This window comes from Rhinoderma darwinii, chromosome 3 (assembly GCF_050947455.1).
Source record: "Rhinoderma darwinii isolate aRhiDar2 chromosome 3, aRhiDar2.hap1, whole genome shotgun sequence".
Taxonomy (NCBI): domain Eukaryota; kingdom Metazoa; phylum Chordata; class Amphibia; order Anura; family Rhinodermatidae; genus Rhinoderma; species Rhinoderma darwinii.
The window spans coordinates 205670755-205685651 of record NC_134689.1 but is presented as its reverse complement, the minus strand read 5'-3'; the positions used below and the strand labels follow the sequence as shown (position 1 = coordinate 205685651).

The following is a 14897-nucleotide window of genomic DNA, read 5'->3' as shown; positions in this document are numbered from 1 at the left end:
AAAAATATAAAGTGTAAAAAGCTCAAAAATGTTTTATAAAAGTGTAAAAATAACAGGTTTTGTTTTCCTATAATAAGTCATTTATTATAGGGAAAAAATTAAACCGTTAAAAAAAAGTACACATATTTGGTATCAGTGTTCGTAACGACCCAAACTATGAAACTATAATGCTAATTTTTCCACACGCTGAACGCCGCAAACAAAATAAACGGGAAACTATGTCAGCATCGCTATTTCTTGGTCACCACCCCTCCCAAGATATAGAATAAAAAGTGATCAAAAAGTCGCATTTACCCCAAAATAGTACCAATAAAAACTACAACCCGTCCCGCAAAAAACAAGACCACCCACAGCTTTTTTGACGAAAAAATAAAAAAGTTACGGCTCAGAATAGCGTGTCCCAGAAAATGAATTATTTTATAGAAACGTCATTTTATTGTGCAAACGCTGCAAAACTTTAAAAAAACTATACACATATGGTATCGCCGTAATCGTACCGACCGGCAGAATAAAGTAAAACGTAATTTATTGCGCACGGTGAACGCTGTAAGAAATAAAGAATTGAAAGTGCCAAAATCGTTGTTTTTTGGTCACCTTAGCTCTAAAAAAGATCCTGTGGGGTCAAAATGCCCACTATACCCCTAGAAAAATTCCTTGAGGGGTGTAGTTTCCAAAATGGGGCCCCTTTTGGGGGGTTTCCAGTGTTTTGGTCCCCCCGGGGCGTTGCAAACCCTACATGGCACTAAAAACCAATCCAGCAAAATCTGCGCTCCAAAATCCAAAAGGCGCTCCCTCCCTTCTGAGCCCTGCTGTGGGTCCAAACATCTGTTTACGACCACATATGGGGTATTGCTGTAATCGGGAGAAATTGCTTTACAAATGTTGGGGTGCTTTTTCTCCTTTATTCCTTGTAAAAATGAAAAAATTCTATGTTTCCACAGAAAAATAGGTGATTTTCATCTTCACATACTAATTCCACTAAATTCTGCAAAAAAAAAACTGTGGGGTCAAAATGCTAACTATACCCCTAGAAAAATGCCTTGAGGGGTGTAGTTTCCAAAATGGGGTCACTTTTTGGGGGGGTTTCGACTGTTTAGGTACCACAAGACCTCCTCAAACCTGACATGGTGCCTAAAATATATTCCTAAAAAAAGGAGGCCCCAAAATCCCCTAGCTGCTCCTTTGTTTCTGAAGCCGTTGCTTCAGTCCATTAGGACACTAGAGCCACATGTGGGGTATTTCTAAAATCTGTAGAATCTGGGCAATAAATATTGAGTTGCGTTTCTCAGATAAAACAGTCTGTGTTACAGATTTTTTTTTTTTACTACAAATGAATTTCGGCAAAAAAAATGAAATTTGTAAATTTCACCTCTACTTTGCCTTAATCCCTGTGAAACGCCTAAAGGGTTCAAATACTTTCTGAATGTGGTTTTGAATACTTTGAGGGGTGCAGTTTTCAAAATGGGGTGATTTATGGGGACTTTATATAAGGCCCTCAAAACCACTTCAGAACTGAACTGGTCCCTGAAAAAATGGCATATTGACATTTTCTTGAAAATATTAGAAATTGCTGCTAAAGTTCTAAGCCTTGTAACGTCCTAGAAAAATAAAAGTATGTGAAAAAAATGATGCAAACATAAAGTAGACATGGGGGATGTTAACTAGTAACTATTTTGTGTGGTATTACTATGTGTTTTACAAGCAAACACATTTAAATTTAGACAAATGGTAATTTTTGCACATCTTGTGCAAAATTGAATTTATCGACCAAATTTTTTCACTAACATAAAGTACAATATGTTACGACAAAACAATCTCAGAATCGCTTGGATAGGTAAAAGCGTTCCGGAGTTATTACCACATAAAGTGACACGTCGGATTTGAAAAAATCGGCTGTGCCACAAGGCCAAAACAGGCTGTGTCCTAAAGGGGTTAATTGCACAGTGAATTCTGTAAAAACAATGCGCAAAAAACTGGAGGAATCAAAGTTTTTTTCATTTTCGACCCCACAAATAATTTTTTCCCTGTTTCCTAGTACATTATATGGCACAATAAATGGTGCTATGAAAAACTACAACTCGTCCCGCAAAAATCAAGCCCTCATAGGATTATATGGATGGAAAAATATGGCTTTTGGAAGGTGGGGAGGAAAAAACGAAAATGAAAATCTGAAAAAGGGCTGCGGCGAGAAGGGGTTAAAGGCTGTCGTGTGAATGGTCATAACTTGGCCAAAAATGCTCGTTTTTTAAAAATAAAAACGTTACTGTAATCTACATTGCAGCGCCTATCTGCTGCGATAGCAGATAGGGGTTGCAAAATCTGGTGACAGAGCCTCTTTAATGTGCTGTCAGGCTCCCTGACAGTTTATGCCATGCAATGTAATGCGATGGGGAAGGAGGTGCCTCAGCCTGGCCTTGAATATTGCTGAAATCTTCCTGCAAAGCTGGATAGGAGTAAGAAAAAAAGTTTCAGGAAGCGCACATCAGCAGGTACGCTGCATTTGAAACATATACACTTCATTGCACTTACCGTAATTTATTCATAAATACACAGGTGAAGCCAGCTTCAGCGGGTGACTGAGTTAGGATTTTTCTTCTCCCCGGTTCTCCAAACTGGTTGTAATTTTAAAGTGTAGCTAAACGTTTGACAAACTTCTGACGTGTTATAGTGACCTGTCAGAAGTTTGGATTGGTGGGGGTCCGAGCACTGAGACCCCCACCAGTCGCTAGAATGAAGCCGCTGAATCGCTCTTGTGATAGCTCATCCGTTTCGTGTCTGTTCGGCTTTTTCCTGAAACAAATGTATCGGTGTACGAACTCAATAGGAAGTCTATGAGCCCGTACTCCGATACATCGGCTTTCCGGAAAAAGCCGAACAGACACTAAGCGGCTGAGCGCTCACACAAGCAATACAGCTGCTTCATTCTAGCGATTTTATTTTATTTCTTTTTTTTGGGGGTCTGTAGGGTGATATTGGGTGGGACAATGTGAAGTTTACATGCGAAAATGTTGTTGCAGCAAGATTGAGGCTCCTGACGAAAGCTAGCGATTATTAGGCTATGGTTACACGCTTAAAAAAAAACGTCTAAAAATACGGAGCTGTTTTCAAGGGAAAACAGCTCCTGATTTTCAGCTTTTTTTAATTAACTTGCGTTTTTCGCGGCTGTTTTTCTATAGTCAATGAAAAACTGCTCCAAAAAGTGACATGCACTTCTTTTTCGCGGGTGTTTTTTTTTATGCGGCCGTTTAAAAAAAAAAAACGCCCCGTCGGAAAAGAGCGCCATTGTTCCCCTTGAAATCAATGGGCAGATGTTTGGAGGCGTTCTGCTCCCGATTTTTCGGAGCGTTTACAGACAGAAAAATGGCTGAAAACAGGCTGTGTAAACATGCCCTTATAGTATATGGGGTAATTACAATGTATGTTTTATAGTATATGGGATGATGTGGTACAGTGGTAATTACAAAGTATGTATTATAGTATATGAAATTATGTGATAATTACAATGTATATATTATAGTATATGGGGTAATGCAGGGCCGCACAAGCCATGAGGCGAGATGAGCATCTCGCGTCAGGCGGCAGCCTGCTGGCTCTGTGAGGGGGCGGCGGTGCCACTGAAACCAGCTGCTGTCACCCCCTCCTGCATATGTGAGGATTACTATGTACAGGGAGATGCTATATATGTGAAGCACTATCTACAGGGGGCTATATGTGTGAGGGGCTATAAGTGGAGCACTCTACAGGGGGGCGATATGTTGAGCACTATATACAGGGGGCCTTATGTGGAGCACTCTCTACACGGGGGCCATATGTGGAGCACTATCTACAGAAGACTATATGTGGGCACTGTCTGCAGGGGGCTCTATGGAGGGCACTGTTTGTGGGGCACTATCTACAGGGGGCTCTATGGGGGGCACTATCTACAGGGGCTCTTTAGGGGCACTATCTAGATGAACTTGTAGACAGCAGACGTGGTGTATTTCAGCAGGCGTGACCGGTGGCAAAACACGACTCCAACAGGTTAAAGCACAGGAACAGATAGAGCACGGGATACAGGTAGCAGGGCACGGGAACAACAGGAACTGGATAACACTAAGGGACCATTTGCGAAGACTAACATGGGTAAATACAACCACTCATGCAATGAGTGAAAAGGCAGAGCCCTTTTTATAGTCCAGTCTGATCATGGGTTAATTTATTTTTATGCGCGCGCACTGTCCCCTTAGGGACACAGCAGAACGGAGTGAAAGTGAGCACTGGTTTCTCCTGGGGATACATGGCTACGGCCGTCAGGGGGGGGGTGAGTAATCCCGACTGGCCGTGGACGCTACAGTATTCCCCCTCTTACGCTCCCCCCCCCCTTCTTGGGACCAACCAGAGCGAGAGAGGAATTTTTAATGAGGACAGGAGCATTGAGGTTCTCTTCTGGCTCCCAGGGCCTCTTCTCTGGACCAAACCCCTTCCAATCCACCAAATAAAACGTTCTACCTCCTACTTTTTTGAAGTCCAGGATCTCCTTAACCTCGTATACTCGTAAGAACTGCTGGGAGCAACTGCAGGGCTAGGTGTTTTTGTATAGCAGTTCAGGAACACCGGCTTCAGGAGGGACACATGAAAAGAGGTGGGGATCCTGAGGGTATGAGGCAGCCGAAGCTAATAAGTGACAGGGTTGATTTTGCTGTAGGATATCAAAGGGTCTGAGGAACCTGGGATCAAACTTGTATGACGGCACCCTCAGCCGGATATTTGTTTGGTGTCATTGATATTTTTTATCTGGTGGCTCCAAAATTAATCAATTAGTATGTTTTGACTTAAGTGGCATATCATAATGCTAGTTAAAGTATCATAACATATACATAAAACACAATTGACTGAAATTTGCTTTACAATTTTTACTAATGGGGCTAAATAACTTGATTTTATATACAAGGAATATATGTGCTTGGTACTTCCTTTTGTTGTCTCTGTTGTCCAATATAGTTTGTCTGTTACTGTAATACAGTACTACATTTATTCCCAAACTTGCATCATTACCCACATGTAAATAACACGTTATATAACCCAATAAACTTCTTCCTAACAATGAAATAATCTTCAGCTACTTAGGGAGAAGAATTATATAAGCCTAATGGATAACTAGCAAAATGTACACCTTTTGTTGAGGGACCAGTGCAGGAAATACTTTATCATATATGACCTTGTTCTAGAACGACCATGATTTACAGTATCCTTATCTTCTTTACACCGGTAATGTATCCTGTATATTTCATACAATTCTGAATATCTTACAGTTCTACATTATTAGTTTGCAGTGATACATAACCTATCACTTTATTTACTTTAGACCTGTAGGTATACATCCTCATTGTCATGTTATAAGGCCTGGACCATCATGATAACAGCTGGAAAATTGTAGCAATTATCTAACCTTTATTTAGATCATATGATAATCCTTAGGAGAGGATACAAAATGTCCAGGCTTCACAAGATGTATCATCTTATTGTTATTGATGTGTAACTTGAGTTTGCCTTGGCTAAAAATACATTTAGTGCAGGAAATATTGAACAAGCCATACTTGACAGTTTATGCTTCGCAGTTGGACAGGCAGATTCTTCAAGCTACAATTTGCTTCTGTATTTTCATTGTGTTAGGTATGTAATTAATGAAAATCCCTGGCCTTTGATTGGCCATAGAATACGTGCCTGGTGATCCTAGACACAGTTAGGTTTGACTACGTCACAGTCCATGCAGTGGCAAAACCTGATACTGTCATTGAAGCGAAAAGAGTAATGATCATGCTTGGGGAATGAATGCTATTGTGCCGGTTTACTGTTTAAAATGACTTCTAAATCCGGAATTAACAACATGAAAAAGGACACCCCATCAAATAATGGTGAGTGCAGGGTGAAACTCCAAGCTGGGGAGATTAAGGTTTTCTGGGGAATGTTGTTATTCTTCATACAGTATTTTAATTATTTTTCCTCATCGTTTTACATGATTCTACATTAGTTCTGCATAAATATATCTGTCTATGTTTTGAAGAAAGAACCAGAAATCTTTCTTGTTGTCTTCTTAAAGTGAATGTGTTTTATAATTAATAATCCTATTTATTTGTTTTATTAATGTGTAGCTTGAATAGAATAAAGTTTTTTTGTCTGGTTATTCCTGAAAGCTATCTTGAAAAAATAAGGGGGGGGGGGGGGTGTCTTCCTTGTTTGCTAGATAAATGTATTTTTTCTATGGCGCCATTTATTGCCATGTTCTTGTTTTTAAATGTTTTGAGAAATCATAAATTATTACAACCGAACTATAATAACTTAGTGTTACAAAAATATAAAGTACTGTTTTCACTACTAGTGTTAATTGAGTAGATAAGTATATTTTATCTTAAATTGATTTTGGTGGAACACGTATTCTACCACTTGGTATCACGATGCATTATGATCAACTTTTTCAAAATGATCAGTGCTTGCTGCATTGTATCTACAGCATCAGTATGTAATATGTATGAATATGGTTTTTTTTCTTATTACAATAAATTGTTTCAACATATTATAAATAAAAAACATATTTTACATTTCTATCATTTTAGAAAAAAATAACCCCCTCTAAATAAATTTCTGTTAAATATCTAGATTCCTTTTTTGATAGATGTGGATGACAATGCCAGAATGCAGTAGTCCACAACCATAAAATAGAGAAGTACAAGACAATCTGAACAGCATCATTAAGTGTGTATAAAACAAATCAGTACAGTACACTTAGAAAGGCAAGCACAAGCAAGTAAAGGATAAGCATCTCAAGGCTTTAAAAAAATCATTGATCACCGTGTATTACAAGTACAGAGGAAAAGTATAACATGCCTATCTATGACATCGTAACAGAGTAGGAGCAAGCACAGAAGCGAAGATAGCCACCTTATTGCATCTTTTTATAACTGAAAAAAAATAATAAAATATACACTTCTCAAAACCAACACTCTGTAAAAAGGTTATTTGTGGTATATGTGATTTAAAGAAGTATTTCATGTCCTGGGAAAGAAGGAGGTTTAATATTATGATTTGCAATGCTTAAGGGCGAACACTGGGTATATGGGGAGTCGAGCCACCTGCTCCAAATCCTAATGAATTTTTCTGTGCAGCCTCTACGGGCATATATTGCATTTTTATCCTATAAAGACGTGTTTACTGATACTTTCCAATCATGAAGAGTGGGTACACACTCAGCCATCCAAAATTTAGCAGCGCATTCCCTGGCTATGAAGAGTTTCCAACAGGAAGGTTCCGTCTGAGGTAGAGGAGTATTTGTCAGGGTCTAAGAAAGGGAGACCAGTTTTAGGGTCTTGTGTTACCAGCATACCCATTGAATTGTTTAGAGATATAACCATTTGGGACCAAAAGCTCTAAGCTCTTGGCACTCCTAGAGTAGCTGAAAGAAAGTTTTGTGTGCCCGATAACTCATGGCAGAAGTCTGGAGTGTTTGGCTGAAATGTATTTAATCTGGCCGTTGTGTAGTAGGCTCGCATTCTTAGGGGAGACTAACGTTGGTGTTTCTAAGGCTAAGGATCATTGTTTATCGGTTATGTTCCCAACATCAGCCATCCATTTTATTTTGCTGCCATGATGGGTGGGTTTGATACGTTTATCAAGGAGTGTTTTGTAAAAGAAGAGACCCACATATGGAGGGTTAAGTACACATTTTGAGATCGTGAAGTCAGACAGGGAGTTCCTTTTGAGCTCCATTTTAGTTTGTTCTTATGCATAATAGATTTGTGAACCTACATTTTTTAAAGTGGTAGTTACTGGATATATTTGCCATTTTCCAGCATACCAAAGGAGTTTCAGACTTCAATATTTATGTTGATTTGTCGTCGCTGATCCCACGTTTGAAGCTGTATGTGCTCTTCTCAAAATGGCAGGTGGGGGGCTAGTCGGAGCTTGAACATAGCTATAAAGTCTAATGGTGCACACACACAGTAGACAAAACTCGATTTTTTTTTTGGGATCGGCCGGCGATCTAATGTATATGGGGGCCACCTGGCTCTCCGCTTGATGTCCGATGTCTGAGAAAGTAGAATCTGGAAAGTTGGATTTCTAGAGGTTTCTGCCAGCAGTTAATTTCTTTATCCCTATTAAAACAAAAATGCAGGCTCGGTTGATCTGAGCTGTGCAGGAAACAATATTTGTCAGCCGTCTATTATTTAATGTTTATGGACAGATTTACATTGCTGTTATTGTGTTTTATACTCCATGCCTCTATAGAATGTGTTATCTTATTTCTGATAAATGTTCGGTAGTTTTTGAGTACCAGATCACCAAAATATACAGTAGACTTTATTTTTTGAGTTGATAACAGCTTATGTGGAGTTTTTTCATTACTCATGTCTTCAGCTTAAATTAAATTTGGGTACTGACCTGAGGGCAAAAAAGAGGGAAGTAAACTCAGTTGCACACGATCTTTACTTGTTCCTTTTTCTTATTACCACAATAACATTTTTCTATCATAGATTTAGGTGTTAAAGGATAACCCCACTTTTTTTTTATTGCACCCTCCATTTGTACATTGGTGTTTCATTGGGGTGCTGTGTGCAGAAATACTTGTCTTTTTCGGTTCCAGCACCACTCACGTGATCTTCCCTCTGACTTGTCTTGAATCTATGTGCTTTTAAGAAAACCAGAATAAGGCTCTCAATGCATTGGACACAAATGGACATGAATGGAGAGAAGTGTATGACGCTGATTGGTCAGCGTCATACAATTCTCTTTACAACGCCCAGTTGGTAAAAAGGTAAAAAAACCGCCCAGTTGTCTATTAAGAAACGAATTAGCATAAATCTAAAATTGCTCAAAATTGATTGTTTTTCAAAGTAAAAACTACTGTTATCTACATTATGGCGCCGATCAGATTATGTAGGAGAGAGGGCACTTATAATGTGGTGACAGAGCCTCGTTAAAGAGCGGGGTCGCCGAGTGCTGAGGCGCATAATGCATAAAAATCACCAATGCTCTGATGACTCAACTGCAGAGTTCCAAACCTCCTCAGGCATTAACATCATAGCTTCATTATGGCTGAGCAATTAATTGAAAAGTAATCGAAATTCAGCGCAATTAATCGATGTCTTCTTGTGATCAATAATTTTCTCCCGGTTTAATCTGTCTGCATCTTCAGGATGCAGATACAGTTAAATCTAATGGTAGAGCAAGGGACCTGTGTGGAGGGCAACCATAGGGGCCTTATACTGTGTGGAGGCAGTTGTAGGGGCATTATACTGTTTGGGGAGCAGTATGGGGGCAACATACTTTGTATAGGGCAGTTCTGTCAGGCAATATACTGTGTGGAGTGCAGTTATGGGCATTATACTGTAGGGGGTGTCAGGGGATATATTATATACAGCAGGCTCAGGGGATAAATATTAATTCAATGGCGTAGCATGCAAATAGGGGGTGTGGCATGCAAAACGGTTGGGGTCTGAATAATCGTAAATCGAGGTTACATGTTCAATTAATCGTAATTTTGATTTAGGTCATAATTGCCCGGCCCTAAGCTTTAAGGCATGGATTTCCATGGTTGAGCAGCTGCATACAAGCCTTACATCATCACGCACAATTCCAAGCATCAGAGTGGCGTAAAACATGCCGCCACTGGACTCGAGCAGTGGAAACGTGTGCTGTAGAGTGACGAATCACTTCTCTATCTGACAGTCTGATGGACTCTGTGTGTGGCGAATGCCCGGAGAACGTTACCTACCTGACTGTATTGTGCCAACTGTAATATTTTGTGGAGGAGGGATAATGCTATGGGATTGTTTTTCAGGGGTTGTCCTAGGCCCCTTAGTTTCAGTGAAGGGAAATCTTAATTTCTTCAGCTTACTTAGATATTTTGGACAATTGTATGTTTCAAACTTTGTGGGAACAGTTTGGGGAAGACCCTTTTCTGTTCCAGCATGACACTGACCCAGTGCACAAAGCAAAGTCCATATTGGCATGGTTGGGTGAGTTTGGTGTAAAATAACATGACTGGCCCATACAGAACCCCCGACCCAACCTCCTCGAACACCTTTGGGATGAACTAGAACGGAGATTGTGAGCCAGACCCTCTCATCCAACATCAGTGTCTGACCTCACAAATGCTCTTCTGGATGAATTTCAAAAGTTCCCACAGATACAGTTAAAAATCTTGTAGAACGTCTTCCCAGAAGGGTGGAAGCTACTTTAGCTGCAAAGGGGGACCAACCTCATATTCATGCCTATAGATTTTGGAATAAGTTGTCATAAAGGCTTCTGTAGGTATAATGTGTTGATATCCCAATACATTTGTCCATATAGTGTATGTACAGCTTGTACATATGCCAAGTTATAGACAAGCAAAGCCTGTACATGAATGGCACCAAGGAGTATAGAGAAATTTAGTTTTTGTACTGATGTCATTGGAAGGATGTACCTAGATATCCCATTACAGTGTCTGCAGAAATTAGTTTAATTTGCAGTAAGAAAAAAAACCAAAACACAAATTAGAGACAGAATGTTCTCTAGACATAGCACTTTTATTGTAAACCCTGTATGACCACAGCCTGTGTTTTTTCTAATTACTGAAAGGGTTTAATTATTCTCCAACTTTTTTAAAAGATGAATTGTCAGGTGTGTTATCATTGCCACATATGCATATGAAATAATATAATTTGCACAATGCCACAAGTAGGTCTGCTTCAAAGACGGATTATCACAACATGAGTCTCAACCATGCTTGCTGTGAGAGTCTTTAAATGTCACTGACTATATATTTGCTCTTCTATGCCAGTCTGTTCTGCTACTTCCTGTGCACCCTGCATGGAGGAAAAAGCTTTAACCCCTTAATGACCAGCCTATTTTAAACCTTCATGACCATGCTATTTATTACGTTTTTCCATCGTCGCATTCCAAGAGCTATAACCTTTTTATTTTTGCGTCGACATAGCTGTATAAGGTCTTGTTTTTTGCGGGACAAGTTGTATTTTCTAATAGCACCATTTTGGGGGACATATTATTTATTGATTTAACTTTTATTAACTTTTTTTTGGGGGGGGGGGGGGGAATAGAAAAAAAACTGAAATTTCGCCACTCTTTTTCGCATCTTAAATCTACGCCGTTTACCGTGTGATATAAATAACACTAACTTTATTCAGCGGGTTGTTACGATTGCAACGATACCAAATTTGTATAGCTTTTGTATGTTTTACTGCTTTTACACAGTAAAAACGCTTTTTTCAAAATTATTTGTTTTTGTGTCTCCATATTTGAAGAGCCGTAACGTTTTTATTTTTTTGCGGATGCGGTTGTATGAGGGCTTTTTTTTTTGCGGGAAGACTTGTAGTTTTTATTGGTACCATTTTGGAGTAGATGCGACTTTTTGATAACTTTTTATCAAAATTTTTTTAAGTCATTATTGACAGAAAACAGCAATTTTTCCATAGCTTTTTATTGTATTTTTTACGGCGTTCACAGTGCGGACGCGGCGATACCAAATATGTGTAACTTTAACTTTATTGTGTTTTTTTTAATAGTAAAGCATTTTGTAAGGGGAAAAGCTGTGTTTTTCACTTTTTTTTAATTAACTTTATTAAACCTTTTTTTTTACTTTTTTTACTAGTCCCACTAGGCGACTTTAATATGCGATTCTCCGATCGCTATTATAATACACTGCAATACTTTTGTATTGCAGTCTATTACTGCCTGTCCGTTTAAAACGGCCCCCGGCTGCCATTGGAGACACAGACACTCGGCGATCGTATCGGTGGGAGAGAGAGGGAGCTCCCTCCCTCTCTCCAAAACCACTGAGATGCGGTGCACGTTATTGTGCACCGCATCTGAGGGGTTAAACGGGTGAGATCGATACTTATATCGATCTCACACGGCAGAGCAGGGACACCCCCAGCCCTCAGCTGCATCTGGCAGCTGAGAGCAGGGAGATCTGACGCTCCCTGCTCTGTTTACTTTATCCTGATGCAGTGCCGTAAAAAGGCTTATGCATCAGAATAAAGCCCGTTAGTGGCCGCCGTTAAAAGGCGTATTGGCGGTCACTAACGGGTTAAAGTATAGGCTTCTCTATATGTAAACAACCTGGCGTTTTCTAAAGCATTAAGCCACATAATGTTCTATCCTGTATATAGTTTTTTTACTGCTTCAAAAAAAGTTGTGTTTTATTACACACCGCCTAATACATTATATTTAAAGTAATTTTGTTGATTTGTAGAAAAAATGTAAATGTAATAGCATACCTCCCAACTTTTGAATCTGGAAAAGAGGGACTACGTGCGCTGCACCAAATTTTAAGCCATGCCCACTAACCATGCCAGCTTACCCACACAAGCACATAAAATCATGCCCAGCTTCTCCTTCAAATAACAAGATCTCTATGACTTACAAAAAAAAGTCCACAAGCCAGGAGGGGGTTTCTTCAAATTGTCTAGCACAGTGCAGCACCATTTTGTGAGTGACTGTACAATGGTAGGACATGATCACGGCATCCGAAGCTACAGATCACATCAAAAGGTTGAGAATGATGTCAAGAGGTAGACCCTGTGGTGGATGACTTTTCAGTTGACAGGTAGACTTACATGTTGGGGAATTGTTTTTTCCTGTCGTGTAACTCTGCTACCTGTCAATGTAAAAATCATCCGCCAGAGGGAAAAATGTTTCCCCATGGAGAAGGACAATGAATGCGTCAACTAGTAATTCGACATGAGGGAAAAATAATTCCCCATTATGTAACTCTGCTACCTGTCAGCGGAAAAATAATCCATCAGAGGGAAAAATGCTTCCGCATGGCGGAGTACCAGAAAGAAACACCTGGGTATCAGACATGATGGGGAAACATTTTTCCCTGTGGTGGATGATTTTTCAGTTGACAGGTAGCAGAGTTACATGCAGGGGAGAAGACAGAAGTCGCTGTAGGTGAGTAAGTATTTTTATTTTTCATACTACAAACAATTTTTTGTTTTGCAGGTTCCGCTGAACCATTTGGACTACGTCGTAGATTTGGTGGACTACTGCGATGTACTTATTTTTTTTTTTTATAAAATGGTCAAAGGGATTTGTTTGCAAATTTTTATTTCAATAAAAAAATATTTTCTTACATGTCTGTTTTTTTTAATACTTTATTAGTGCCTTAGTAATGGCAGTTGTCTGTTTGACGACGTCCATTACTAAGGCCAGTAAAAAGGCTAGCACTAACCCAGATTATTACCCTGGTACCCACCGCCACCAGGGGTATCGGGAAGAGCCGGGTACAATCCAATATCCAACCATCTGTAGCAATTGGCGGGAAATGGGGCGGCCGCAGGCTGGTATAATTAGCCTGGGAAGGACCAAAAACTGTGGCCCTTCTCATCCTGGTAATGCTAGCCTGCTGCTACTTTATTGTATCTGCCTGGTTAGGAAAAAAAGCGGGGGGCCCCCCACATCGTTTTCTTCAAATATTAATTGTTTTTTTTTAAAAACTACATGGCCCCCCCCCGCCCCCCAAATTTTTAGAAACCAACCAGATACAACACAGCAGCAGGCTAGCATTATAAGGGTGGGAAGGGCTGTGATTTTTGGCTCTTCTCAGCCTAATAATACCTACCTGCGGCCGCCCCAGTACCTGACCATTGCTACAGACGGTCGGGCACTGGTTCATACCCGTCTCTTCCCCCTGTTGGCAGTGGCTACCAGGGTAATAATGGGGGTTAGTGTTCGCCTCAGTACCGGCTAACATTAAGCCCTGCCTTAGTAATGGACGTTGTCAATCACAAAACTGCCATTACTAAGGCGCTAATAAAGTATTAAAAAAAAAACAAGCAACAGAGACATACGAAAATATTTTTTTTATTGAAATAAACTCCCCCACACAACCCTCTCACCATTTTATTAAAAAAAAGTCATCTAAGTAGTCCAGCTAATCTACGACGTAGTCCAGCGGAACCTGCAAGACAAAAAAATAAAGTTCGTAGTATGAAAAATAAAAAAAATCTTATACTCCCCTCCAGCGACTTCTGTCTTCTCCGTGCCCCGATTTATATATAATCTAGACATCAATGAACTTCTGAAACATAATATATTACAAATTACAGGGGTTTTCCCACAAACACATGTAGGATAGGGGATACATGTGTGATCGCTGGGGGTCCGACCACTGGCGACCCCAGAAATGAGAACTGGGGCCAGACAGTCCTCCGAAGTGGCCAGTGCTCCATTAATTTCTATGGGACTGCTGTCTCCAACAGCTTCATAAAAATGAATGGCGCAATAGTCGATCAAGTGCACCAGCGCTTTATTCTCTTGGACCACTTTGGGGAATTTCGGTCACCCGTTCTCAACACTGGGGGTCAGACCCCCAGTGATTACACATGTATCCCCTATCCTGTGGATAGGGGATACATGTGGTTGTGGGAAATCCCCTTTAAGGGCCTGTTCACATCAGTGTTTCCCTTCCGTTGAGGGGTTCCGTCTGAGGTTTCCGTCAGGTTAACCCCTCAACGGAAAGGCAAACGGAAACCTTAGATTCCGTTTCCTTCACCATTGATCTCAATGGTGACGGAAACGTTAATTGTCACCGTTGTGACGGTTCCGTTGTTTTGATGGAAACAATAGCGCAGTCGACTGGTTTTACCAGTCCCTAAAAGCTGATTGGTCGGGGTCCGACTCCCGGGACCCTCGCCGATCGGCTCTTTTGAAGGGGAGCGCTGGCCGTACCTGCGATGCTTCCCCTTAATTTCTTCTTGCTCCCTGTGAATGGTCGACACGGATGTAGCGGTGATTCACAGTATTGCAGACTTCTCCCATTGAAGTGAATGGGAGAAGAAGGATGCAATACCAGTAAATCGCGGCTACATCCCTGTCGATTCACAGTGAGCAAGTAGAAATGAAGGGGCCGCAGTGCT

General features: G+C 40.4%; 1 protein-coding gene across 3 annotated transcripts in view; it reads left to right on the top strand.

The window, feature by feature from the left end:
* The window catches only part of PRKAR2B (protein kinase cAMP-dependent type II regulatory subunit beta), a 135902-nt gene that overhangs the window by 18816 nt on the left and 102189 nt on the right, over nucleotides 1–14897 (top strand). The window contains exon 1 of one of the 3 annotated variants that reach the window (XM_075857281.1): nucleotides 5809–5894. The exons of the other annotated variants lie outside the window; for them this stretch is intronic. Within the exon in view, the coding sequence (XP_075713396.1) occupies nucleotides 5840–5894 (55 nt within the window). The 5' untranslated portion in view covers nucleotides 5809–5839. Of the gene's footprint in view, nucleotides 1–5808; nucleotides 5895–14897 lie in introns of those variants that run through there. 3 annotated transcript variants of the gene reach the window in all.